Source organism: Chelonoidis abingdonii, chromosome 3, assembly GCF_003597395.2.
Source record: "Chelonoidis abingdonii isolate Lonesome George chromosome 3, CheloAbing_2.0, whole genome shotgun sequence".
NCBI classification, from domain to species: domain Eukaryota; kingdom Metazoa; phylum Chordata; order Testudines; family Testudinidae; genus Chelonoidis; species Chelonoidis abingdonii.
Window position 1 is genome coordinate 88,809,235 of NC_133771.1, and position 26,185 is coordinate 88,835,419.

At 44.5% G+C, this 26,185-nt stretch overlaps 1 protein-coding gene across 1 annotated transcript in view; it reads right to left on the bottom strand.

Moving 5' to 3' along the window:
- REV3L (REV3 like, DNA directed polymerase zeta catalytic subunit) overlaps window positions 1-26,185 on the bottom strand; it is a 250,580-nt gene that overhangs the window by 36,607 nt on the left and 187,788 nt on the right. The window contains exons 19-24 of the mRNA XM_075063888.1: window positions 20,967-21,082; window positions 19,591-19,709; window positions 18,737-18,855; window positions 16,067-16,208; window positions 10,700-10,944; window positions 2,898-3,006 (exon numbers count right to left, since the gene is read on the bottom strand). Of these exons, the coding sequence (XP_074919989.1) occupies window positions 2,898-3,006; window positions 10,700-10,944; window positions 16,067-16,208; window positions 18,737-18,855; window positions 19,591-19,709; window positions 20,967-21,082 (850 nt within the window). The remainder of the gene's footprint in view (window positions 1-2,897; window positions 3,007-10,699; window positions 10,945-16,066; window positions 16,209-18,736; window positions 18,856-19,590; window positions 19,710-20,966; window positions 21,083-26,185) is intronic.

The window sequence follows — 26,185 nt, forward strand, 5'->3', positions numbered from 1 at the left end:
CATTGTAGTTGACCCACAAGCAGAATCCTCAGAGGTGGGCTCGGAGTTCACAGCTTTGCCGATTGGAGCATTGCTCTGCCGAAACCAGCGTCGGCTCGAGCTTGCTGGTTCAGCACATAGCATGCAGCAGATGTGTGAACAGACAACCAGGTCACAGCCCAACAAATTTCTTGGATTGGCACCTGAGCGAGGAAGGCTGTTGAGGAAGCCTGCACCCTAGTTAAGTGAGCTGTCATGACAGCTGGCGAGGGCACCTTTGCCAGCTCTTAACAGTAGCGGATACAGGCTGTGATCCAGGACAAGAGTCTCTGGTCTGACGCCACGCAACCTTTCATTCTGTCAGTGACAGCCACGAACAACTGTGTTGACTTACAGAACAGTGTTGTTCTATCAATGCAGAAGGCCAGAGCGTGCCTGATGTTCAGCATATGCGGCCTGCGCTCCTCATCTGTCGCATGAGGCTTTGGAGATAGGACCAGTAAGTAAATATCTTGGCCCATGTGGAAGTGGGAAATGACCTTGGGCAGCAAGGCTGGGTGCGGACACAGTTGGACCTTGTCCCATAAGAAGATCGTATAAGGAGGCTCCGACGTGAGCGCCCTGATCTCAGACACCCGATGGGCAGAAGTTATAGTGACCAAGAAGGCGACCTTCCAGGAGAGAATCAGATGGAGCAAGATGCCAAGGGCTCAAAGGGGGGACCCATGAGCCTTGACAGCACAAGTTTCAGGTCCCAAGGGGGGACTGGGTCCCTGACATGCGTGTAAAGGTGCTATGGATCTTTCAGGAACTGAGTCGTCATGGGATGGCCAAAGACCAACTTGCCTTGAAACGGAGGGTGGAATACAGAAATGGCTGCCAGGTATACCTTGAACGGGGATGACAAGCCCTGGAGATGGAGTGCAGGATGTCCTGCAGCAAGGCCTTCTCTGCACAAATGAGCCAATCCGAGGCCCAACATGTGAAGCGTTTCCACTTTGTCACATAGGTAGCTCTGGTGGAGGACTTCCTGCTGCCCAACGGAACCCACTGGACACTAGTGGAGCACTGCCACTCCTCCCCGCTCAGCCACAAAGCAGCCAGGCTGTCGAGGGCAGCACTGCCAGCTTCGGGTTCAGTGGGTTGCTGTGGCTCTGGGACAGCAGATCTGGTCAAAGCAGCAGCTGCAGTGGGGTGGTTGTGGGAGGCTCAGCAGCATATCGAACCACTGTTGCTGAGGCCATGCCAGGGCTATGGGGATAATCATCGCAATGCCTTGCTTCACCTTGAGCAGGACCCTGTGGATCAACAGTACCAGAGGAAAGGCGTACATCAACGGTCCCGACAACGGAGTCAGGAAGGTGTCTGACAAGGAGCCCTGGTCCCTGCCCTGTAGAGAGCACGACACATGGCACTTCCTGCTCTGTTGAGACGCAAACAGGTCCACCTTGGGAGACCCTCACCTGTGGAAGGTTAGGCTGGCCACTTCTGCATGGAGTGACCATTTGTGGCAAGACTAGAAGGACCTGCTGAGGTGATCTGCCAGGATGTTCCTGGTTCCAGGCAGATGGGCTGCTAGCAGGAAGATGACTGCTGTACACAGACATCCCAGAGGCTGAACATTTCTCGACAAAGGGTCAATGACCTGGCGCCACCATGCCTGTTGATGTAATAGATCGTGGCTGTATCGTCTGTGAGGACCTGCACCGCCTTCCCCTTCAGATGGGGCAAGACCGCTCTGAGTTCCCTGATGTTGATGTGCAAGGTTAGGTCATGCTGCAGGCAACATCCCTACGTGTTGAGCTCACCCAGGTGGGTCCCCAACCCTAGATTGGATGTGTCTGAGACCAGGGTGAGCAAAGGAGACAGGGTCACAAAAGGAACGCCTTGCAATACCATCTCGGGGTCCAACCACCAGTCTAAAGACAGTGGGACATGGCTAGGCACCATGGGAATGTAAACCGAGACCAGCCATATTTGTAGGGGCCTCAGATGAAGCTGGGCATGGCTGACCACAAAGGTACACATGGCCATGTGGCCCAAGAGTCGCAGGCACGTATGGGCCACGATGAGTGGGTGGGCCTTTATGTAGGAGATTAAATCCGCTACGGCCTGAAACCGTGCCTTCGGAAGGAAGGCTCTGGCTTGCGTGGAGTCGAGAACTTCCCTGATAAACTCTATGTGTTGTACTGGCGTTAACGTGGACTTCTCTATGTTTATCAACAGGCCTAGGCTCTGAGGCGGCAGCTGAAGATCGCTGGGAAGGGGGCATAGCCATAACCACGAACCCCACTAAGGCCACTGGGCTGGTGGCCACTGTCCTTGGTGCCACTGCTGTGATGTTGCAGCCGATGCAGTGTCGGGACCTCAATCACGCTGGTGGGATATGAGTGAGAGGCTAAACCGAGCTCTCTGGGCCACGGGCAGTAAGAAGGAACTGAGAGGGCGCAGGGACAGCAGCGCCTGAAATGAGCACGGCACTCCAAAGGGCACCACAGCTGTCCCTACAGATACTGCTAAGGCAAAAGTCTCCGATGACCATGCACACATTACAATGGAATCAACATGAGCAAGCACTCAAAGAAGAACTGTTACACATAGGTAACTGTGATTCCATATGATTAAGAAGTACAAATACATCACACTGAATTGCTGTACTGCATGAACAGAAATATAAATTCTATAATAGAGGAAATGAGCCTTTACTGAAACCCTAGTAAAACTATGCTACTGTCATATTTATTTCCTGAATTGTCAAAATTCCCATCCTGTGATTTGTACTGGCAAGTGCTGGAAGACAACATACTGACAAACAGAAAATATTTTTTCTTTTGCTAAACCAGCAGTGTGTTTAATCGTGGACTAATCAACAAACTAAAAGTGAAAAGGTCGGTCATTGAGCAATGAAATCTCAGTACCTTGACAAAAGCCACTCCATTGGGTGACACTGTGATATCATGCCGAATCTGATAAAGTAAATCAGGAGGTACTCTGAGGGATGTGCAGCCAAATTTAAACTCATCAAATCTAGTAAAGAAGAAAATTAAATAAGGATACAAAATGATCAATTAATTTACATTCAAAATAATCGGAAGTACGAGTCTAGACTCTATACTAAAATATTGACAGCACCAACACAAATAGTATGTTTATAGTCACAGACTACTATGAACAAGCCTACCGCAATTTAAAGTTTCTTAGTTACATGCGACATTCTTTCAAAGCAAAGCAAAGGAGCAATGTGTGTCCAAATTCTATGCTGAAACTTATTTGTCAATCTGTTCTGCACATATCAACATGGTACTCAGGGGCCAATTTCCCAGAGGCATGTAATCTTGATCTAAACTCAGCTAGAAATTGCATGTGCTTTATTCGGTAATGTATATAATCTTTCTATAAATCGTTTAAGATTTCAAATCAGAAACTTGTAGGGTTGCCAACCCTCTCAGACTGGCCACGAGTCCTGGAATCAGGCTCAATCTCCCAGAGGCTACTGAAGCCAACCCGGGAGATTTTAGGCCACCAAAAATCCAGCATCGCAGAGGGGCTAAGGCAGGCTCCCTACTTACCCTGACTCCGTATGGCTCTCGGAAGTGGCTGGCATGTCCGGCTCATACGCACAGGGGCGTCCAGGAGGTCTCTGTGCACTGCCCCTACCCCGAGTGCTGACTCTGCAGCTCCATTGGCTGGGAACTGTGGCCAATGGAAGCTGCAGCGGCGGTGCCTGCAGGCAGAGGCAGTGTGTGGAGCCGCCTGACTGCCTCTGAGCCTAGGAGCAAGACATGCTGGTCACTTCCCAGGAGCCACCTGAGGTAAGCGCTGCCTGACCAGAGTCAGAACCCCCTCCTGCACGCACTCCAACCCCTTGTTCCACTTCTGAGATCCATCCTGCAACCAAGCCCTCTCTCGCACCCAAACTCTCTCTCAAAGCCCATACCCCTTCCTGCACCCCAACCCCCTGCCCCAGGCTCAGCCCGGAGCCCCCTCTCACACTCCGAACCCCTTGGCCCCATCCCCCAGTCCAGAGTCGACACCCCCTCCCGCACCCCAACCCCTTGCCCAGCCTGGTGAAAGTGAGTGAGGGTGGGGGAGAGTGAGCAATGGGGGGGGAGGGAGGATGGAGTGAGGGGGGGCAGGACTTTGGAGAAAGGGTGGGGCCTTGGGGAAGGGGCATGGCAAGGGTGTTTGGGTTTGTGTGATTAGACAGTTAGCAACCCTAGAAACTTGAGAAACTTTATACTTAAGCCTGGTCATCATTTTAAATATCTCCCAACTCTTCCAACTATTGTTCAACAAAGATATTTACAATTAAAACAAGCATCAGTTTTTTAAAACAAATTAACTAATCAACATTTTGATCTCTAAAAAAAAAAGAGAAATGTACTGAACTGAATAATTAAATCAGACCTTAGATTTGGATCATTAAGTTATCAGTAAGGAAAACTACAGCTTTTATATTAAAAGAAGAAAACAACATATTGCCATATATACTGTACATATAAAGGAGGAAAAAGTGGATACTCACCTTCTCGTAACTGTTGTTCTTCGAGATGTGCTGCTCATATCCATTCCAATTAGGTGCATGTGCACTGCATGCACAGTCATCAGAAAGTTTTTCCCCTCGCAGCACCTGTCGGGTCAGCTGTGGAGCCCCCTTGAGTGGCACCTTCATGGCGCTCAATACATGACTCTACCGACAAGACGACTCCTCAGTTCCTTCTTGCCAGTTACTCCAACAGAGCGGAAGGCAGGTGGGTTTGGAATGGATATGAGCAACACATCTAAACAACAACACTTACGAGAAGGTGGGAAACTTTTTTCTTCTTTGAATGATTGCTCATATCAATTCCAATTAGGTGACTCCCATGCCTTACCTAGGAGGTGGGGTTGGAGTTCTGGAATCGCTGATTGGAGCACCACTCTGCCGAAAGCTGCATCATCTCCGGCATGCCAGATGATGGCATAATGAGAGGTGAACATATGCACCAAGGACCAATTTGCTGCTCTTGTATCGGAACCTGGGCCAGGAATGCCACTGATGAGGCCTGGGCCCCAGTGGAGTGTGCCAGCTCGTAGCATATGTGAATGCATGATGTGATCCAGGAAGATATTCTTTGAGATAGACCGGGAGTCATTTCATTCGGTCTGCCACTGCTATGAACAATTGGTTCGACTTCCTGAATGGCTTAGTGCGCTCGATGTAGAAGGCCAGTGCTTGCCGAACATCCAGGGAGTGCAGCCTCTGCTCATGGCTACTGGAGTGAGGCTCAGGATAAAAAAACAGGCAGGAAAACGTCCTGAGTAGTGTGGAAGTGTGACACAACCTTAGGAAGAAAGGCCAGGTGAAGTCTGAGTTGCACCTTATCCCTGTGGAAAACCATATAGGGTGGGTCTGAGGAAAGGGCCTTTAACTCAGACACCCTCCTTGCTGATGTAGTGGCAACCAGAAAGCCTACCTTCCACAACAGATAGAGAAGGGAGCAAGTTGCCAGTAGTTCAAATGGGGGCCCCACTGGCCTGGAGAGGACCAGATTAAGGTCCCATGCGAGGACAGGCTGTCTGATCTGAGGAATGTAGCCATTCCAGACCCTTGAGGAACTGACCAACCATAGGGTTAGTGAAGACGGAGTATCCAGACACTCCGGGGTGGAAAGACAAGAGAGCAGTGTGGTGCACCTTTATGGAGCATGCTGCCAGGCCTTGCTGTTTCAGGTGCAGAAGATACTCTGAGATGAGAGGTATAGGTGCCTGAAGAGGGTGTACACTATGCTGGTCATACCAACAAGTAAATCTTTTCCACTTTGCCAGATATGTGGCTCTAGTGGAGGGCTTCCTGCTGCTGAGTAGGACCTCTGTTACCTGTTCTGAGCACAGAAGCTCCATGAGGTTCAGCCATGAAGCTTCCAAGCTGTAAGGTGGAGGGACTGGACGTTGGGGTGATGAAGACAACCGTGGTCCTGAGTGACCATGAGGTAATGTGATCAGGGCAACCACTGACAATTCCAGGAGCGTGGTGTACCAATGTTGTTCAGGCCACGCCGTTGCCACCAGAATTATCTCTGCCCAGTCCCTGTGGACCTTGAATAGGACCTTGTGCACGAGAAGGAACAGGGGAAAGGCATAGAGCAGGCGGCCTTCCCAGGGTAGCAGGAATGCATCCGTGACTGAGGCTGGGCTGTGTTTCTGGAAAGAGCAGAACACTAGGCACTTTCTGTTGCTCTAGGTTGCGAACAGATCGACCTGGGGAAATCCCCACCTTTGGAAGATGAAGTGTATGACATCAGGCCAGATGGACCACTCATGATTGTGGAAGGACCTACTGAGATGGTCCGCCAGTGCTTTCTGAGCTCCTAGTAGATAGGATGCTTCCAGGTGAATGGAGTGGGTTATGCAGAACTCCTGCAGCCGGAGGGTTTCCTGACATAGGGGAGAGGACCGGGCTCTGCCCTGCTTGTTGATGTAAAACATGGCAATGGCATTGTCCGTCAGAACTGCTAAGCACTGACCTTGTAGTTGGGCCTGAAACGTCTGGCATGCTAGTCGCACTGCCCCCAGGTCCTTGATACGGATATGGAGGGAGAGCTCGTCCTGTGTGACCAAATGCACACCCCACCCCAGAGCGGATGCGTCTGTTACTAGGAACAAGGAGGGTTGAGGGCTATTGAAGGGGACTCCTTTGCACACTGTGCGAGGATTGAGCCACCACTGAAGGGACTTAAGCACCTGCCCTGGCACCGGGACCACTGAATTCAGGCTGTTGTGTCCTGAGCAATAGGTCAAAATGAGCCATACCTGTAGAGGCCTGAGCCTCAGTCTGGCATGCTGGGTCACGTAAGCACAGGCTGCCAGGTGGCTGAGGAGACTCAGGCATCCCTTACTGCAGTGGTCGGGGATTGCCTGAGGCCCTGACTTATGTCCATCATGGCTTGGAATTGGGACTCTGGCAAAAATGCTTTTGCCTGAACCGAGTCCAACACTGCCCCGATGAATTCTGTTCTTTGAGTGGGTGACAAGGTTGATTTGTTCAAGTTGAGGAGAAGAGCCAGTTTCTCGAATGTGGATCTGACCAATCGGACTTGAGACTACACCTGTCCCCACTGCGGCCCCCAGGAAGCCAGTCGTCAAGGTTGGAGCATACCTGCACCTGCCTCTGACAGAGGAAAGCGCCCACAACCAACATGCACTTGGTGAACACTCAGGGGGCTGCTGAGAGGCCAAATGGAAGGACCGTAAATTGATAATGACTGTGGTTGACCATGAATCGCAGGAATCATCTGTGTGCAGGCCGAATAGCTACATGGAAATACGTATCTTTCATGTCAAGGGCAGTGTACCAGTCTCCCAGATTCAGAGAGGGGATAATTGTGCCCAGGGAGACCATGCAGAACTTCAACTTTACCATGAACTTGTTGAGTCCTCACAGACTCTGAATGGGTTTGAGACCCCCCTTGGCTTAGGGGACTAGGAAGTATTGGGAATAGAATCCCTACCGCTCCCATAGTGAGGAGCGCCTGCACCTCCTGGATAAGGAGTAGCTCATGAGAAGAGTCCCTGAAAAGGGACAGTGAAGGGTGTTAGGAGGGAGGGTAGGAGCCAAACTGGTGAGACTATCCCACTTCTACCATACAGAGAACCCACGGTCCAAAGTTATTTTGGACCAAGCACAATAGAAGTGGGACAGACTTAGGAGCGAGGATAGGAGTGCTGCTGTTGCTGCTGAAGCTTGAAATGTTTATGTTGGGTTGCCAGGGTGTGCATACCCAAGGATTTCATGGTAGTCCTGGAGTCCTTTAGGCTATGCAGCCTAGAGTCAGTCTGCTCCACGAACAGAACTGCCCCATAAATAAGCAGGTCCTGCCTTGTTTGTTGAACCTCGGGCGGGAGTTCTGAGGCCTGCAACCATGAGCTACACCTCATGGTGATACCGCAAGACAAGGTGCATGCCACTGAGTCTGCAGCGTCCAGTGAGGCCTGCAAAGAGGTCTGTACCACCGCCTTGTGCACCTCCACTATCGCTCCAAACTCCTCCCTGGACTCTGTTGGCTCCAGCTCCTTAAACCTGAGCATCAAGTTCCAGGAGTTGAAACTGTATCTACTCAGAATTGCCTGCTGGTTGGCAATATTGAGTGGCAACCCCCCCCCGTGAAATACACTTTGTGCCCAAATAAATCTAGGTGCTTGGCGCCCTTGGACTTTGTTGAGAGGCAAGGACAACAAGCCTCAGCCTTTTCATTTACTGCAGCCACCACCAATGAGCAAGGCTGCAGGTATGTGAAGAGGTATCCATACCCCTTAGATGGGACGAAATACTTCTTTCCACACCCTTCGCGGTGGGAGGGATGGAGGCTGGGGTCTGCCAAATGGTCTTGGCATTGGCCTGTATAGTCTTGATGAGGGGTACAGCCACCCTTGACAGGCCTTCTGGGGCCAGGATGTCAGCCAGGAGGTCCTCTGACTCCACCATCTCCTCAGCCTGCAGGCCCATATTTCACACACCCTGCAAAGGAGATCCTGGTGGGCATGGCTGTCTATGGGGGGTGGTCCAGAGATGGATGTGCCTGAAACCCTAACCCTCTTAGTCTCCAGGGGCCTCCTGTTCCACCTCTCTGCTGGGGCCAACCATACCTGGATCAAGCTCAGGAACTGCGTTTGATTCCAGGGGAAGTAGTGCGACCGGTACTTCCTCAGCACCCCTAGGGGTGGGGCAACTGGCTGGTGCCTCCGGCACCCGCGGTTCAGAGGCCATGAAATGTGAATGTTTAGACTGGGCGCCCTGGGCTGGTGGTACATCCATGAGGTCCAAAATGGCCACTGCTGGTCCCTGCCACTGCGCAGGCCGTGGTCCTGCCGCCACCTCAGGTCTTCTACAGCCTGACCAGTACCGGCTCTGCTCTGAGTATCTAGACCCTGTCTCCAAGTCTGAAGACAGGGACTGGGACCACGATGGACAGGATGGTGCTGAGCAAAGCTGAACTAGGGGGCTGTGATGTGAGGCTGCAGAATGGTATAGTGGGGCTGGGGAGCGGTGCTGCGATCTGGAGTAGTACTGAGATCGAGGTCTATGCGGGGACGCTAACCGGGATGACCACTGCTGGGATTGGAATCTGCTGTGCAACAGGGATTGGCGTGAGGATTGCCATCATTAGTGCTGGCGCGACCTGAAGCAGCACTGCGAGTGCGAGTGGTGCCTAGACTCTGAGAGGAGCCTAGGCTCCACCAACAGTGCTGAGTGATGAAGCATTGCTGGTTTGCCTTGAGACGGTGCCATACGTTGTGGTACTAGAGGCTTGGCTTGAAGGACCAGGGATCATGGTGTCCTCATGGCGATGAGGTACCTTGCGGCCTCAAAGGTGTTCAGGTGGATGGCAATTCCACCTCCTCAATGACCTGGCTCAGGGAGTCCAATGGCATTGGACTCAACGGTCCCCCTTGTGGGGCCGAAGTCGACGGTGCCGGCTCCAAAGTCTTCAGCCCTGGGTGCTCCTCTCTGGGACATGCCCCGTTGGTCGACTCCAAGGGGGTGGGTCTCTGAGTCAGAGATCCACTCCTCCCCTGCTTCCGGTGCATCGGGGAATGGGACTGCTGCTGAGTCGATCCCACCAGTTTCGGTGCTGGTGCTGCGAGTCTCTCCCAGAGTCCTTCCGTGATGCTGCTTCTACCACTGGCGCCGGGTGCTGTGCACTGATGAGCATGGTGCCCTGTCTTGGAGCTCTGATGTAGGTTGTGGTCTAAGTGCTGCCGCCATAAGGAGCTGCTTGAGGCGAAAGTCTCGCTTTTTTATTCCTGAGGCGAAACCCTTTATAAATCCTGCACTTGTCTGTTTGGTGTGCTTCCCTCAGACACTTTAAGCAAGCGTCATGGGGGTTGCCTGTTGGCATGGGCTTCTTGCAGGACTTGCAGGGCTTGAACTCTTGGGATTTACGCATACAGCAAGTCCCAACAGGGAACGCGATGAGGATGAAAGGGAAGATCCCCCACTCTCAACAGCTATCTGCTGTAACAACCAAAAACACTAAAACTAAACTTAACGAGGCTAGGAAAAACTGTGAACTAAACTAAACTGAAAGCTAGGGAAATCGAGGAGAGCTTGCTAAGCAAGTCACCGCAGTTACAACAACAGTCACTGGCAGTAAGAAGGAACTGAGGAAGCGCCGGATTGGCAGGGTCATATATTAAATGCCATGAAGGCACCACTCCAGGGGGCTCCATAGCTGTCCCCATGGATGCTGCTATGGGAAAAACTTTCCGATGACTGTGCATGCAGTGCACTCACATCTAATTGGAATCAATATGAGCAATCACTCGAAGAAGAAAGTTAGTTCAGTTTGGAAAATGTCTAAAGGAATTTAGATATCACATTTTAATTTCTTAGACTAAAACCTTTTAATTATAGTGGCAAAAATTTTGTATTTTATACACACAGTCATACTCTTATGGCGAAATACAGAAGAGACCAACAAGACTATTTGGACTCTGATTCACCCTTAAACAGTTAAGAGTCTAATTTTCAAAGATAATTGTTATAGCATTGTATTCATAACTGCATATTTAAAAAAATTATTGGTGAAACTTAACACTATTTTTTATTGTAACCTTTTGAGATGCTATTCACTCTCAACTTCCATGGTCTTCAATAGAAGATGAGGATTCTCAGCACCTTACAAAAGATGCTCAATTCCTCACAGGATCAAAGTTTATATGAGCAAGAAAAATAACTTACTTTCCTAAGTTCTCAATATGTCCCAGGCAGGTTGAAAAACAGTAATTGTATGCTATCACAATAGAAGGATATAATGACTGGAAATCTAATACAAGAACAGTGTTACTGTAGAAGCGGGACTCTGGCTCCATTATTAGGGGAATACACTGTGGGGCTTTCATTTGAGCTCGCTGCTGGACACTAGGTGTCACAGGGATATAATTCATTGGTTTAGCAATACGCAGCATCATTGACTCCACACGATACTGCAAAACAAAATTTAATATAAAATTATAATTAATATTTCTAAAGTGCAATATGCATGCTAAGTATTATATCCATATGAATATGCATTTCAGCTGTGCTGCCCTTAAACCAGAGATAGCAAGTTTTGCAACAGAATAGTCACACTAATTTTTGTTTTTAATGTACACCTTTCTAACATATGTGCCGGAATTCTTCCTTGTGTTTCTATGCCTTTTAGGGATAAGTACTGAAAACACTGCACTTCTGATGTACGTTTACTAGCTGCAAAATGAATGCTCAAACCAATACATAATATACATGTGGTTATGACCACTTCCAGTGTTCAAGTCCTTACCAAGGCTGTGTTTTTGTTAGGGTTCAAAGACTGTTGTGCAAAAGCAACAAAGAGAACATGCAATTCTTAACTTGCCATTTTCAACAGAAAATTGTCCAGGAACCTTATTCCATAATGACCAAGAAAATTTAAATGTATTAATGTGATCTGTATCATGTTAATAATTGTATTCCACAAAACAACTTTTACTGTTAGACTTAATAAATACTCAGATTTTACGTAGCACTTTATGATGCAAGGTAAGTGTAATTCAGTCTGCTTTACACACAGAAACAGGCATAGAGAAATGATTTGCCCAAATTCGCTCCTCAGGGTCAGCGGTAGAGCCAGGAACAGAACCCAAGTCAGCCTTCTGACTCGCAGGCCCATTCCTATCCATTGGATCACACTGCCTCCTTTATGCTGCTTGGGGAGCATAGGCAAGATAATAAAGCATGGCAAAGTTGAGTACTTCTACCTTGCCCAAACTAATATGACAACAACATCAGTAGTATGAGTGTTATGGACATGTGTAAGCACTAACATTCTAAAAAAGAAAGTCAGAATTCTCTCTATATAAAAATGCTCTGAGATCCTTTGAAAGGGTCTATGAAAGTGCAAAGTACTTCAATTCTAAGATTTGTATAGGAAATGAAGGTTACTTACTTGTAACCAGAGTTCTTCAATATGACTCTGCACAGTCACATTTATAGATATCGTAATGCCTACTGGTGCCAAACAGTAGAACCTTCTCTAAGAAGTGTGTTATGAGTGCTCACTGCTTCCTCCTCTCTGTCACCTTAGCATCTCTGAACATTTTGAGGAAGAGGCTACATAAGGGGGCACAGAGCCCTCTATTATCTCAGTTTCTTCTGCCACCAATGCAGAGGCACAGAACAAAGGGACTCTGAGTCAGAGGGGAAGGTGGCTGGGAAGTGTGAATTTGCAGAGCCATCTTGAAGAACTCCCGTTACAAAGTAACCATCATTTCTTCTTTCAGTGGCTAAGCATAGTACTACCATTTATGAATAGTCTGATAAGCAGTGCTGAAAATAACATGGAGGAGGGAACAGAGTCCTAACTGAACAGAGACTGGGATGATTTAGTTGGGAATTGGTCCTGCTTTGAGCAGGGGGTTGGACTAGATGACCTCCTGAGGTCCCTTCCAACCCTGGTATTCTATGAAGCAACCCTCTACCAAATTATTATCAGCCCTAGAAGCCATATCAAAAGTATGTTTAGTAAAAGTGTGTACAGAACTCTAGGGTGCAACCCTACAAATTTCAGTAACAGGGACTTGCTTAAGGCAAGCAAAAGACACTGTTACAGCTCTGGTGGAACGAGACCATACTGACATAGGTGCAGGAATGCCTGCTAATGTATGACAGTACATTGTTTAATCTACTTAGAAATAATCTGCAGGAGACAGAATAACTCATATGATTGTTAGCATAAATCACAAATAATTTAAATGATATTTCAAAAACTTTAGTTCTATTTAAATAATGTGCAAGGGCTCTTTTTGCATCCAAAGTATGTAAAACAGATTCCCCTTTCTTAGTATGCAGTTTTGGGAAAAATACCAGCAAATTAATTGTCTGTTTGATGTGAAATTCAGAAAACACTCTTGGCAAAAAACATAGGATCAGGCCTCAGAACCACCTTATTTTCATGAAAAGACTTAAAAGACTAGACCTTTTACATGTATACCATGACCCGGTGGATCAATGGTTGCCTATAAATAAAAGTTGGCTCAGCCATCAAGACATTTAATTCACTCACCCTTCTGGCTGATGTTATTGCAATAACGAATGCTGTCATAATAGACAAATAATACAAACAACACTTAGCTAAGGATTTAGAAGATGGTTTCACAAGTACACACTAGACCAAATTAACAACCCAAGGAGGGAAAGGATTGCTCAAAGGGACATACATATTACATAATTCTTTCATAAAGTTCGTAACCAAATCAAGCACTAATTGCAATCTACATTCAACCAAAATATGGTAAGATGAAACAGCTGCCAATTAAACTTTCAAAGACAAATTAGATAATTCCTCAGTTTTTAAGTGCATTAAATATTTTCCATACAAGATATGGAACCTGAGACAGGATAACTGGATTTTCCCTGCATCCAAGCGACCATCTTGACCAGAGAGGAGGAACGAAGACAAGCATGACTCCTCAAAGTAACTGCAGAAGCTATCACTCTAGTAGAAGAGTTCAAGGTATCAAATTGAGACCTGGGAGTATTCTTTGCTACATTGTGACCTTTGATTAGAACTGCATTTGTCAATTTCCTTTTGTCATCTGGCAAATCCTGCACAAACAGTGTCATATTTTCCCACAGGAGGAATTGAAAATGGGGCCTAACTGCTTAGTAATTTGTTACCTTAATATCAAGGTAGGCAGAAGAGGGACTCCACAAGGAGTCATTCTTTTTCCCTTCTCTATCAGCAGGAGTAGAATGTGCTTGTCCAGACCTTGAGCTGATTCTGGCATCAGACATCACCAGCAAATTAGGTAAAGGGGCTGTTTGAAAATATGAAAACCCCTCAGAGGATATCTGATATAATTTGTCTGCCTTTTTGGAAATAAGCTTGCAAGAGACAAGAATGGACCATACAGTCTTAACAGACTGCAGCAGACAATCGTGGTTTGGTAATGACACCTTACTCTTGGAGGTAGCCCCAAGAAAACACTAGATGGGAGTTTCCTCCCAGTTACTGAAGGTAAATTCAATGTGGACATCATGTGATCCATAAGGTTATGAAACTATAGAGCAGGGATCGGCAACCTTTGGCATGTGGCCAAGTCACGGAAATCTGCTGGTGAGCCAAGATGGTTTGTTTACCTGCATTGTCCGCAGGTTTGGCCGACTGCAGCTCCCACTTCGCCATACTAGGCCAATGGGGCTGTGGGAAGTGGCACAGGCCAAAGGACATACATCATCTTTTTCTTAAGTTCAGCCATAATCCAAAACCAAGCTAGCTAACTAACCTATTTATACTTATCACAAACCATACTAAACACACTAAGAATGGAGAAACGGCCACCCAATCCAAATGGTTCGGTTCACTTCCATCTTTGGCACGTGGCTGGAAGGAACTGAGATGGCAGAGGGTTCTGCACCTCCTTATATAGTCCTGAGCTCAGCATGTTTGGAGATGCTGACAGGAGACGGGGGTGCATGAGCGCTCTAAAAGACACTGCATGCAGAAGGTTCTACTGTTAGGCACCATTAGGCAGAACAATACCTAGAAGAGGGATAATGCAGAGCCACTCTAATAATAAATAATAATATATAAATTTATATAGGAAAATAATACATTAGATAATATACAGAGGCAAAGTTGATTACTTCCACCTTGCCCAAACTGAAATAACAATACCACCAGTAGCATTATAAAAATCCTCATAACCCTCTGAGGGTCTTCCACTACTACAGCACTTTAGAGGGGACCATCGCAGTGAACAACAGCAGCATATCTTTCTGGTCTGCCCATACCTTTTGGAATAAGACCTCCTCTGCTTCCTAGTCACTCTCCTCAGTGTAATGTCATCAACAGAACAGCCTACAGGGGACACAGAGGAGATTGCTATCCAGCCCCTACCCTCGTACCCTTGTGACCACCCCCACCTCCCAACTCTTCATCTCAGCTTCTTCCCTCCCCAGTCAGGAACAGCCTGAAGTGCAAGCCCCAAGCTGGAGAATGCACATTCTGACTTGACAACAACCTGGATCTTTACAAGTATCACCAAGACACTACTTTAATTGCAAATCCCAAACCGGGGAAGGCACGTATTGAGGGAGCAACAACCCACACCCATACAACTACTGCCAAGAAACAGCATAGGCTGCCAGCCACAAACACTGCCCCTAAACACACATGGCTAAGGGGAGCAAGGATTGACACCATATCCCAAGACCGGGATAAATCTCAGGGGATAGAATTCAGAAATAGCAGATTATCTCAGAGTGCAATAAACTCCCTGTGCAGTCAAGCCCTCAGAGTGATGAAATGCCAAAGTTCGAATTGTCTGTGCCAGCTTGACTCTGCCTCGGCATATATACATTACAATACAGTCCTTGATTACATATGATTTTGTTCCTAGAGGTCCTCTGCCTCATTCAGCAGCTAGGCTGAAAGGTGTACAGTGGAGATTTCACTGTTCAACATCTGGTCCTCTGCCTCATGTACTACATATTCAACCATTTCACTGAGGTCTTCCAGAAACATTTGCTTGACAGTAATAGATTATTGTGTCCTGAACAATTTGTGCACTAAGTAAAATCATGATTCCTGCAATGTACGTCTAACTCGGCTTCTGCAGAGCTCTTCCTCATTAGAATATGTAATTTTGAACATATTTCATGCACCTCTGCACATCTAAGAAAGTCCTCTCAACTTTCTTGAGCATGATGAACCATTTTTCTCATCAACTTTTAAAAGAAATTTCACTTTCAGGCTAAGGCCAAGCATGGAAAATTTCAGCCCTAAAAATAACATTAAAGTTATTATAAGCAACAGCAAGAGGTCCTTTAGAATGAATATGTTTGGGCAACTAACTGTAGACAACACTAAACAATATGTCTATAAAACAGAATGTTCAATGTGGCCACATTACCACTGCTTTTGAATTTCCTGACTTTCTTTAATTTAATATTTCAGCCACTGTGTTGCACAATGTAATTCTTCGTATTTACCAAAAAATAACTGACGACAAAATATAAATAAGGCGCAAAACAAACTTTGTACACAATATTTTCCATTCAAAAAGTGTCAGGAAAGTTCAAACTTACCTGTGAACCTCTCGTTAGTACATGCAAGAACTGAATTCCAAAAAGCCTTGCCATTTCACTGGTTCTACCAATCAAGTCCAGCTGTTCTAACATTTGGAGATTCCCACGGACACGGCTAATGTAGTGATCAACCATTTTCCATCTGTGAAAGCAAACACCTTGGTTATAAACAGCAGGGAGCCAGAAAGTTTGATCAGGTACAAAGATTGCTGTTCTTTTTACTGAAAAAAATGTATACTTTGACCAGGTGTTACAGATGGGGAAATGTGTCTCCCATGAGATATATTTAAAAGATTCTTTCAAAATTGTGACAAAGGCACTCTGACACCTCGGTCAAGTGTTAAAGAGCTATCACGGGCTTAAGCGGCCATTCTCCAGCAACAGGAAGGTGTGAATAAGAAATTTACATTTCACCACAGGAATGGTTTAACCCTCACATCCACAAGAGACTTGTCACCTGCACCTCAGCGGGGGGTAATCCACAAAGGGGGTAGGGTATAAGAATGGAGAACACACAGAACACAAATGGCTTCTCTCCTCCTTCATCGCTGCTCATGACATCAGTGACTCTCAAAGAACTGAACTAAGGGGTGGGTTGGGGAGTCCCAGACTGAAAGGAGAGACAGCCTGTGAAATTTACTGCAGCGTATAGTGAGCAAAATCTTTGCTTTTTAGTTCATTTAGCTTGTTAAGGTAGGTATTAGCTTGCATTTCACTCTTATTTTCTTTTGTAACACATTCTGACATGTATGCATCATCACTTGTAATCACTTAAAATCTATCTTTCTATAAGTAATTAATAAACTTATTTTATTATTTTATCTTAACCAGTGTGTTTAGATTTGTGTGTGTGAGAAACTCCGTGTGGGATAACAAGGCTGGTGCATGTATCATTTTCCTTTAATGAAATGATGGACTTTCTATGAGCTTGCATTGTTCAGTAGTGTACTGGACAATACAAGATGCAGATTTCTGGAGAACAAGGCTCGGACTAAGAATTTGCAGATGTCACCCTATATGTAATTCATAGTAAGGTTGTGAGTTTGTCATGGAGGTCACAGATTCCATGACCTCCGTGACTTCCGCAGCGGCCAGTGCGCCTGGCTTGGGGGCAGCTCAGGCAGCCCCTGTGCCAGTCGCAATGGCCGCTGCTGGGGCAGTCTTAGGCCACCATACCTCCCGCCCCCAGCAGCAGCAGGAGTTTCGGTGTGGAAGGGGACAGGCGGTTGGGGCATGGGATAGGGTGAGGCTGGCTCTGGGCAGCGCTTACCTGGGGGTATCCCTGGAAGCAGCGACATCTGCCTTGCTCAGCTCCTAGGAGGAGACGTGGCCAGGCAGCTCTGCACGCTGCCTCCGTCTGCAGGTGCTGCTCCTGCAGGCGCTGTTCCCAGCCAATGGGAGCTGTGAAGCCAAGGCTCTGGGCAGAGGTAGTGCACAGAGCTGCCTGGCCAGACCTCTGCCTAGGAGCTGAGCGACAGGGATGGCCCTGTTTTTAGGGAGGTGCGGAGTCAGGTAGGGAGCCTGCTGGCCCCACCAACCTCCCATTCCCAACACCCACAGCGCCCCTGGTCCAACTCCCCCCTCTACTCCCTTGCCTCAAGATTTAGCATATATCAGTAGTTCTCAAACTTTTGTACTGCTGACCCCATTCACATAGCAAGCCTCTGAGTGCAACACCCCCTTATAAATTATAAACACTTTTTAATATATTTAACAACATTATAAATGCTGGATGAAAAGCGGGGTTTGGGGTGGAGGCTGACAGCTTGCGACCCACCATATAATAACCGCATGACCCCCTGAGGGGTCCTGACCCCGTTTGAGAACCCCTGGTATATACAGTAGAAGTCATGGATAGGTCACGTGCTGTGAATTATAGACTCAGACTCGTAGGTCAGAAGGGACCAATATGATCATCTAGTCTGACCTCCTGCACAAAGCAGGCCACAGAACCCTACCCATCCACTTTTATAACAACCCCTAACCCATGACTGAGTTATTGAAGTCCTCAAAATTGTGGTTTGAAGACCTCAAGCTGCAGAGAATCCACCAGCAAGTGACCCATGCCCCACGCTGCAGAGGAAGGTGAAAAACCTCCAGGGCCCCTGCCAATCCGCCCTGGAGGAAAATTCCTTCCCAACCCCAAATATGGCTGTTTACTGCCCATGACCTGTACATGACCTATACTAAAAATACCCATTATTAAAACATAGCCTTATTCATGAGTGACTGGTCAGAGCGCTCATGTATTTAGTTAGGAGTAAATGTGCATGCTATAGGCTGTGAGAGCAGACCACGAGTGGATGTTCTGACATCAAAGCAGTATAAAAGGCACCCCAGGTTAGAGAATTAAGGGGACACAGTTGTTCAATGATCCAGATTGTATTTTGGGTAATGTCACAACAATGAAAGCTGGATAGGAGGGATAGCTCATTACAAGTCCTTTGATAAACACTGTATGGTAAGTTAAGTGCTCTATAGGAAGTAACGAAAGACTTTAATACAGGACACCATGCCTGTTCACGTATCTCAAAGCTGCAGGTCACAATCTTGTCTTGTTTTTTCCACAGTTGCTTTTTTATAAATAATATAGGAAAGCCATACCATACTAAGTTGTGAATCTTGCTTAAAAATATTCTCATAACAATAGATCATCAGATCATTCATTACCTGTAGATATCTGCCTTGTTGTCAAACCAATCAGACAAAACTCGAGAGGTAAATAGAGGAAAACGCTGATGAAGAACATGAAAACCCACATTTTCAAATGTGTAGTTAGTTAGAGTCACCTAGAAAAATACAAAACTTGATCATGATCTTATATATTTATGCCTTCTTTTAAAAAAACACTTCTAAAGCTCTTCACACACTAACAATAGATTTATGAACTACAAATAAGAATTTATCATCACTGATGTGCAGTTACCCAGTAGGTATAATCAAAGCAAATGTTTAACAGTCCACTGCAACACCACAACTGTTCATGACAGAAAGGGAAGAATATCTTCTCCAAATGAAAGTACAGGTGGTAAATAGACTGCAATTACCAAATTAGAACTTGCCCGGGAGTGGGTTACAAGAGGGACTTAATGAGAAGATTAAACGGAATGTAATAGAACAGCAAAACAGTGATGAGATACGATAGTTCCACAGACTTCAAATATTTCTTTTAGTAAAAGTACCATACTAGCTATCTTGCTAGGGACAGGTAAGCTGTTCTCGAGACACATCTTGGACACAAAGAAGTAAAAAGAAACAGTGTTAAGAAACATTAGTGAAAATCAAAAGGCAACGACTTCAGTATTTTACATTTCAAAACACATTATATGTCTGTTTCTGAAAATAACATTGTTTATCTAAAAAGAGATTTAAAAAGCTTTACAACAACTTGCATAGCACAATCCCTTCATAAAATTTCTCAACAAAAAGATTCCTTCAAAGTTTACGACTAAAAATAATTAAAACCAATTTCTCTCTCTTCTAATCTATTTTGAACATATATATTTTAGCTTATTTTACTTTACCTCATGTCTCATCATTCTCCAAAGATTTAGCATAATTCGTCCAACAATATTTATTTCACTCATTGTATCTGACCCATATTCATCTTGCTCAGCTGCAAATCTGTTCTCTTTCTTATCATCTAATGACATGAAAAGAGGATATATTTAGACAACTTATAATATGGTCAACATTACTGCAAGTTATTTCTCTGAGAAGTTCTAAGAGCTTCCTAGGAAAACAGCTTGAATGCATTTAAAATGTGTAGTAGTAGAACTGGAGTTCAAAACCTGAGCATGTGTAGGTGAATGAATATAATATATATATTATATATATATTCTCATTATTCATTAAAAAATATTTTTATTACCAAAACCCCCCAAAATTCTTTAAACCAAATTCATGTCTCCCTAATTTTTGCACTGGTATGTATGCCCATTTGAGACTACAGCTTGGTCTAGTTTTATTGAACTGTCCACTGCAAGTCTTTATTCTTAAGGGAAATATATTGGATAAGAGTTGCTGAAATGTTATTTGTATTTGATACTGCACTATAAAAAGGAGGAACACTCCCTATCCTAAATGGCTTCCCCTTGCGATTAAGTCTTGCACTATTGGGTGGAGGGTCTGAGAGAGGAGGTTGTACAAAACCTTTTACATTGTGACAGTGGGAAAGGAGGCATAAGACTTTGTTGGTGCAAAGCGAGAGAAAGGGAGATAGGAAGAAAGATTGCAAAGCTGTATAGAGAAGTATTTAACTCTTGATATTTTAGGCATCACTTTATCATGGGGAGAAAGGCAAAGGGGATGAAGTAATATTTTTTTTATTGGACCAACTTCTGCTGGAGAGAGACATTAGCTTTTAAGCTACACAGAGCTCTTCTTCAGCTCTGGGAAAGGTACTCAGTGTGTCACAGCTAAATACAAGATGAAACAGATAGTTTTGCATAAGTAGCTGGCATATATTCCGAGGGACAATTCAAGATATTACCTCACCCATCTTGTCTTTCTAATATCCTGAGACCGACATGGCTAAAACACCACTATATACATGGGCAGAAAGGGAAAGATGACCTCCTTACTCTCAATATTCTTGATTCTTTGAAGTGCTGCAGCATCACAGAGGTGTTCAGAGGTGTTTTAAGAGGTAAGCTAAGATCTTTTCCTAATCTCCCCCCAACTTTGGGGCCAAAACCCATTCAACATAAAAAATAAAATAAAATAAACCATGACTGAAGAAAACCAGTACAACCTTTTTTTTTTTTTTTAAACTTTTGTGGTTGCACCTATGTACCTGTATAATAGCAGATACGCACCAAAGAAAAAATAAAGCAAAATCATATACCTTTTACCTAATGATATCAGCAGGGGGTGTATTAGTGTCTATCATATAACCCACCTGGTACACGAGAGATCATCTGGCATAAATCAACACTTAGCGCAGCCGCCCTCTGTAAGAGGTAACCCCAGGAATGCATTTGGACTTCATATCCTAACATCATATCTGGGTCATATCTAAAAATGGGAAAAAAGAAAATAAGCTTCATGATATCAAAATATTTTTTTGTGGGACAGTGTGGACTTGATCCTGCTCGTGCTGAAGTCAAGAACAAAACCACCAACCATTTCAGTGAAAGCTTGGTTTGGTTCTTCATTGACCACACATACAAATCTTGGAGATTTAATAAGTAAAATATATTTTATTTATAAACAATATTATTGGCAGAGTAATTGCTAACCCTTCCGATGTAAATTAGAAATGATCTGTGATTAATTATTATAAAATACAAGACAATAATAGTGAAACATTGATAACTAACTGAGAAAAAGGGTCATACATAGCTCATGCTTTAATTGATCAGTTTTACATTTCTTTTTCATCCTACCCCCTCATTGGTTTATGAATGGAAACTACAAGACAAAATTCCACATAAACCACATATCTAAAAATGCTAATTCTGAGAAATTTCTGAGTTGTCAAAATTGAAATATGGAAACAGGCATCCAAAAAAACTACAGAAGGAAGTTAACTCCCCAGGTGTGTGCGTCTACTGCCTGTGTTTGCATAGAGAAAAACTGGATTTTTTTTTTTTTTTAACACTCCCTTAATTATTTTTGAACAACATTTTGTTTCATATGAACCATGAGCCAAGACTCATTTTTACTTCAATTGTGAACAACAGTGGGATATTTCAGAAAGTTATTGCAAATCCCTTTGAAATGATTAGTCTGAGATAACGTCTGAACCTATTAGCTTTGGATCTATCACTTTAGTTGGGCTCTTACACAAATGGATACAAGTTATACCTGAAATATTCTATACATACTAGTTTTGTAAAAATTGTGATACCCCCTACCTCCATCTGTACAGTGGTGGCATTGATTTGATTTTGAGACAATTTATTTTAAGTTATTATTTTTATTTTAAATTTTCTAACAGTTCAGAGGTGTTCTAAGAGGTAAGTTAAGATCTTTAGCACTTTGGGACTAAAACTAATTTTTTTTGTGTAACATAGCAGTTACAGTTTGCTTCTTTTCTTTGATACCAGAAGCAGGGCAGGCTCCAGACACCAGAACAGCAGGTGCTTGGGGCGGCCAATGGTAAGGGGAGGCACGTCCGGCTCTTCGGTGGCAATTTGGCAGTGGGTCCCTCAGTCCCTCTTGGAGGGAAGGGCCTGCAAAGAAGGAAGCACCGTTGCATATCACTTTTTTTTTTCCCCGCTGCTTGGGGTAGCAAAAATGCTGGAGCTGGCCCTGATCAGAAGGTTCTTTACTTCTGGACTTAGGAAATGTGGATCAAGATGATTGAATTCTGATCTCTTTTCGACTTGTGATGACTGGCTTGCAATGAGTGGTAAGCAAATATATCTACTTGGAACTTCTGCTGAGCAAATGGATGAAGCTAGCTTAGAGTTCCTTATAGCAACAGAAAAACATGCTAAAAGAGTTAGCATCATTTGTTGCTTTGGAGAATGTAACCATCAAGTTTCCAAAATTGTAAATATTTTCCACCTAAGTGGGGGGGAGGGGGTGAGATTTCTTTGATGGTCTTAAATAATGATACATTTAACCTTACAGAACGACCAACTTTCACATTAATTCTGGCACCTATCTTAGCAGTGGGATTTCCCAATATGAGAATTGGTTACTCAGTCTAGTAGGTTTTCTTGAACAGACAGAGGGCAATTTGTTAAATTTATTTTCATACTTGAAAACTGGTGTCACATTGTCAAACATGGGAAGGGCAACAGCTTTCACCCAAATCACCTTGTTATGATAAAGGCAGGGTCCACAGGCAGGCAGGCACTTGGATGAAAGAATTTCCAGGAAATGACTACATGTTGCATTAAGTAATGTTCATGACTCAAGGAGGTTGCCCTTCTCTTTGAGTCAGTACAGAACAGATACCCCCATTAGAAGGCACTCTTCAGTATAAAACATAAGACCAATTTCCTCACCAATAGTGGTAAATGGAGATTCCGTCTTCCCTTCTTCAGCAACACTTCTAGTGTAAAAAGTGATGGAATGACAATGGATCTGTTATCTATCACATCAAATCAAATCCTTTTTTTGCCTACACAGGTTAAGTGGTAGAAAGATTTTCTACATCATTAACAGAGCTCTGGAATTCTGATATACTTTTCTTTACATCCTCTGACAATATTTAAGAGTTTAGCTTCTGTTTATCTTTCAAGAGATTGTGAACGTACAGTCAATACCATAGTTTCCTGGCTGGAAGATTATATTTGAGAGATTTACCAGTTTTTCAGTCAGAATAGGTATTTTAGGAGTCTGGCTCAATGTGTGTCATTACTCTGAAAACCTCATATTCATTGTACCTTAAACATTCCCTGGGAACAGAAAATTCCCTTCTTCAACAGAGGCAGCCCTACCTACTATTCTATGGGAAAATAGTCAAGCAATTCCTTTGATTACTTTTTCTTTCATTGTATTTACAAACAAAATAACTGAGAAAGAGGGTCATACATAGCTCATGCTTTAATTGCTCAGTTTCACATTACTTTTTCATCCTACCCCCTCATTGGTTTATGTGGAATTTTGTCTTGTAGTTTCCATTCTCAAAAAGCCCATGCTGTCTTCATCACTAGTCAAGCAATCTTATTAACAGAGACACTATTTGGGCCAGTTTTTGTACCAGCTAGAAACTAACGAGTTCCAGTAACTGAAAACTGTTGACTGGGAAAAAAGTGAGTGAGATGGTAGGCATGCAGGCTACATGGTCTGAGGTAGGCCAGTACAGAGCGCCTTCTGGCTGATTACATTGGCAAAATAAAAAGATGGGCATCAAAACTATCTTGCATGCCATTGCCAATCTTTCTGCAGAGATGGAAAGTAGCATGCAATATTACACATGCAATATTAGTAACAATCCAATCATCCTGGCTGTAAAGAGAAGAAATATGATCGTTTTCCTCTCTAGACAGAATGAGTCACTCTGTACTAGTTTTGCTGCTATGTCATCTCCTCTATCTTTCCATTCTGTAGAAAACATTTCTTTTTATTTCAGTAAATTGTTTCTTCTTTTCTTTTTTTAATGTATGTTTTTCCTGACTGCTCACTTTCCTCTAGCTAATATTGGGGAAAATGAAGGAAAGAGTGCAGGCCACACCTACAATACAGACAGAAGAGGGAGTTGTTTAGGGCTGCAAAACATTTAGTGAACGGTAACTGCAAACTGAAAACTCTGGGGAGCTTTTTCCAGTTTTCCTTGGGCAAGAAAACTCAGAGCTGGTACTGGAAAGAAAGAAGGGATTCTTAGAGGAAGACGCTACTGACCCAGGAAAAGTTATTTCAGTGAAGTTTATTTTAAGGCAGATGCAGGGGATTTTTCCCCTTGCAACTTGATGTTAAATCTTTTTGACCTCCTGAAATGGTACTAGGGCACTTATGAGAAACAAAATAAAATATGTGTCTAATATGAAAATCTGGTTAATTCAATGTTGATGCAGCCCTTTACATGTAAAAGCACTATGGACAAGACTTAAGTGCTAAGAATTATTGTTTATTATGGCAAAATCTGCTACAATTTTAAAAAGGTGACTTTCCCATACAATCTTCAAGGTGATTGTGTTCTCTTATATCCTGGTATATTATATTTCATATCTTCTCTCAGAAGCCACTCTCTGCTTTCTCAGGGAGGAGAAGGGGGGCAGATGGCTGGTGGACCATACAGCAGTGAATCCACTGACTCTGTCCATACTCTTTCTATTCCTGATTTCCTTAGCTCTGTGTCATGCAGAGGAGTATGTATTCCTGTGTAAACTTCCCAAATCCTGCTTCTCCCCCTCCATGCAGCAGAACAGCACCTTTTCCATTGTATTTAGGGACCTCTATACCTGCAGCAAAGGGGCACCATTTGCCTTAAATGTGAAAGAAAGAGGCCTATAACATTTAATTTCTCTTTCATGGGAATCTACTGCTCCATCAGGCCTGGCAAACTGTTAAGTTTTTCCATCTTTTTCAAGTCACTGAGGCAAAATGGCTTGCAATTTTAGCCTTCTCTTATCTTCTCTAGAAGCCTGTTTTAGAGTATCCTCTAGTGGTTTGCCTATTGAATTGCAGGCACAGCTCTCCCAAGTTTTCTACTTTTGGGTTCTTAGACAAGAAGTTCTCTTAGTTTTTTTCAAGTACACTTTTCCAGTTTTTTCCCTCTCCCTGCAAACTATCCTCCATCTGATAGGAAGAGGGTCTATCAGAGTGGGACAGGGATTCCTTTAGCTTAACAGCAGATCCCCAGGCTCCACATCAGCAGAAGTTGAGCTGTCCCAACAGCAACTCTGAAGAACCTAGAGTTCCTGCACTCGCCTCTCCGTGAGGGTAGATTATCTTCACTGGTTGCGCAAAGTTGGGGAGCGGCTGCTTTATAGCTGTTATCTGGCTTCTTGGCACATTTTATGCCCAAGTCCTCGTTTTTTGCCTGAGCATCATCTCCACATCACTGCACCCAACACAGGACAGGTCAAAGAGGGAATTTTGGGCTCCAGGCGAGTTCCCTCCCACCCCAAGACTGCTCCTAGCACCTCAAGGAGGGCCTAGGAACTGTCCTTTTCAGTGACTCACTCCCACTGAAATTTACTTTTCAGTTTCTCTGAGAGTTCACCCTCCCGGGCTGTGTCTGCTCAGAGAGAGTTTCTTGCACCTCCTGAATCTCAAACGTCATGTTATTCAATATCTTGACAACCTTCTAGAATGAGGAGGACTTGCTGGTTCCCTCTCCTCTCAAGTGCCTCCCTTTATCAGTCTCCACAAAGAGTTAAGCCATGAAGATACCCCTAGTTGTGAGTGCTGCTACTCTCCTCAGACAGCTCACACTCCAGCAGTCTGTCAGGACAGCTGGAATCCGCAGTAAAAATAAAAACATTTTGCCAAAATCAATTCTTCTGTAACACCCTTAACATGAAAAAACAGGCAGCTGCAGCTCAAACATTTGGACACACCATTTTTAGGAGCACCCTTTGAGATGAAACTCCTCCAGTTTTAGAAAAAATTCTGAAAAAAATCTATAAAATTTTTATAAAATTATGCCTACCTATCCACCTCTAGATCCTAGAATGTGCTTCAGCTCTTTTTGCTACAGCTTTCAGTAATACCAGAGCT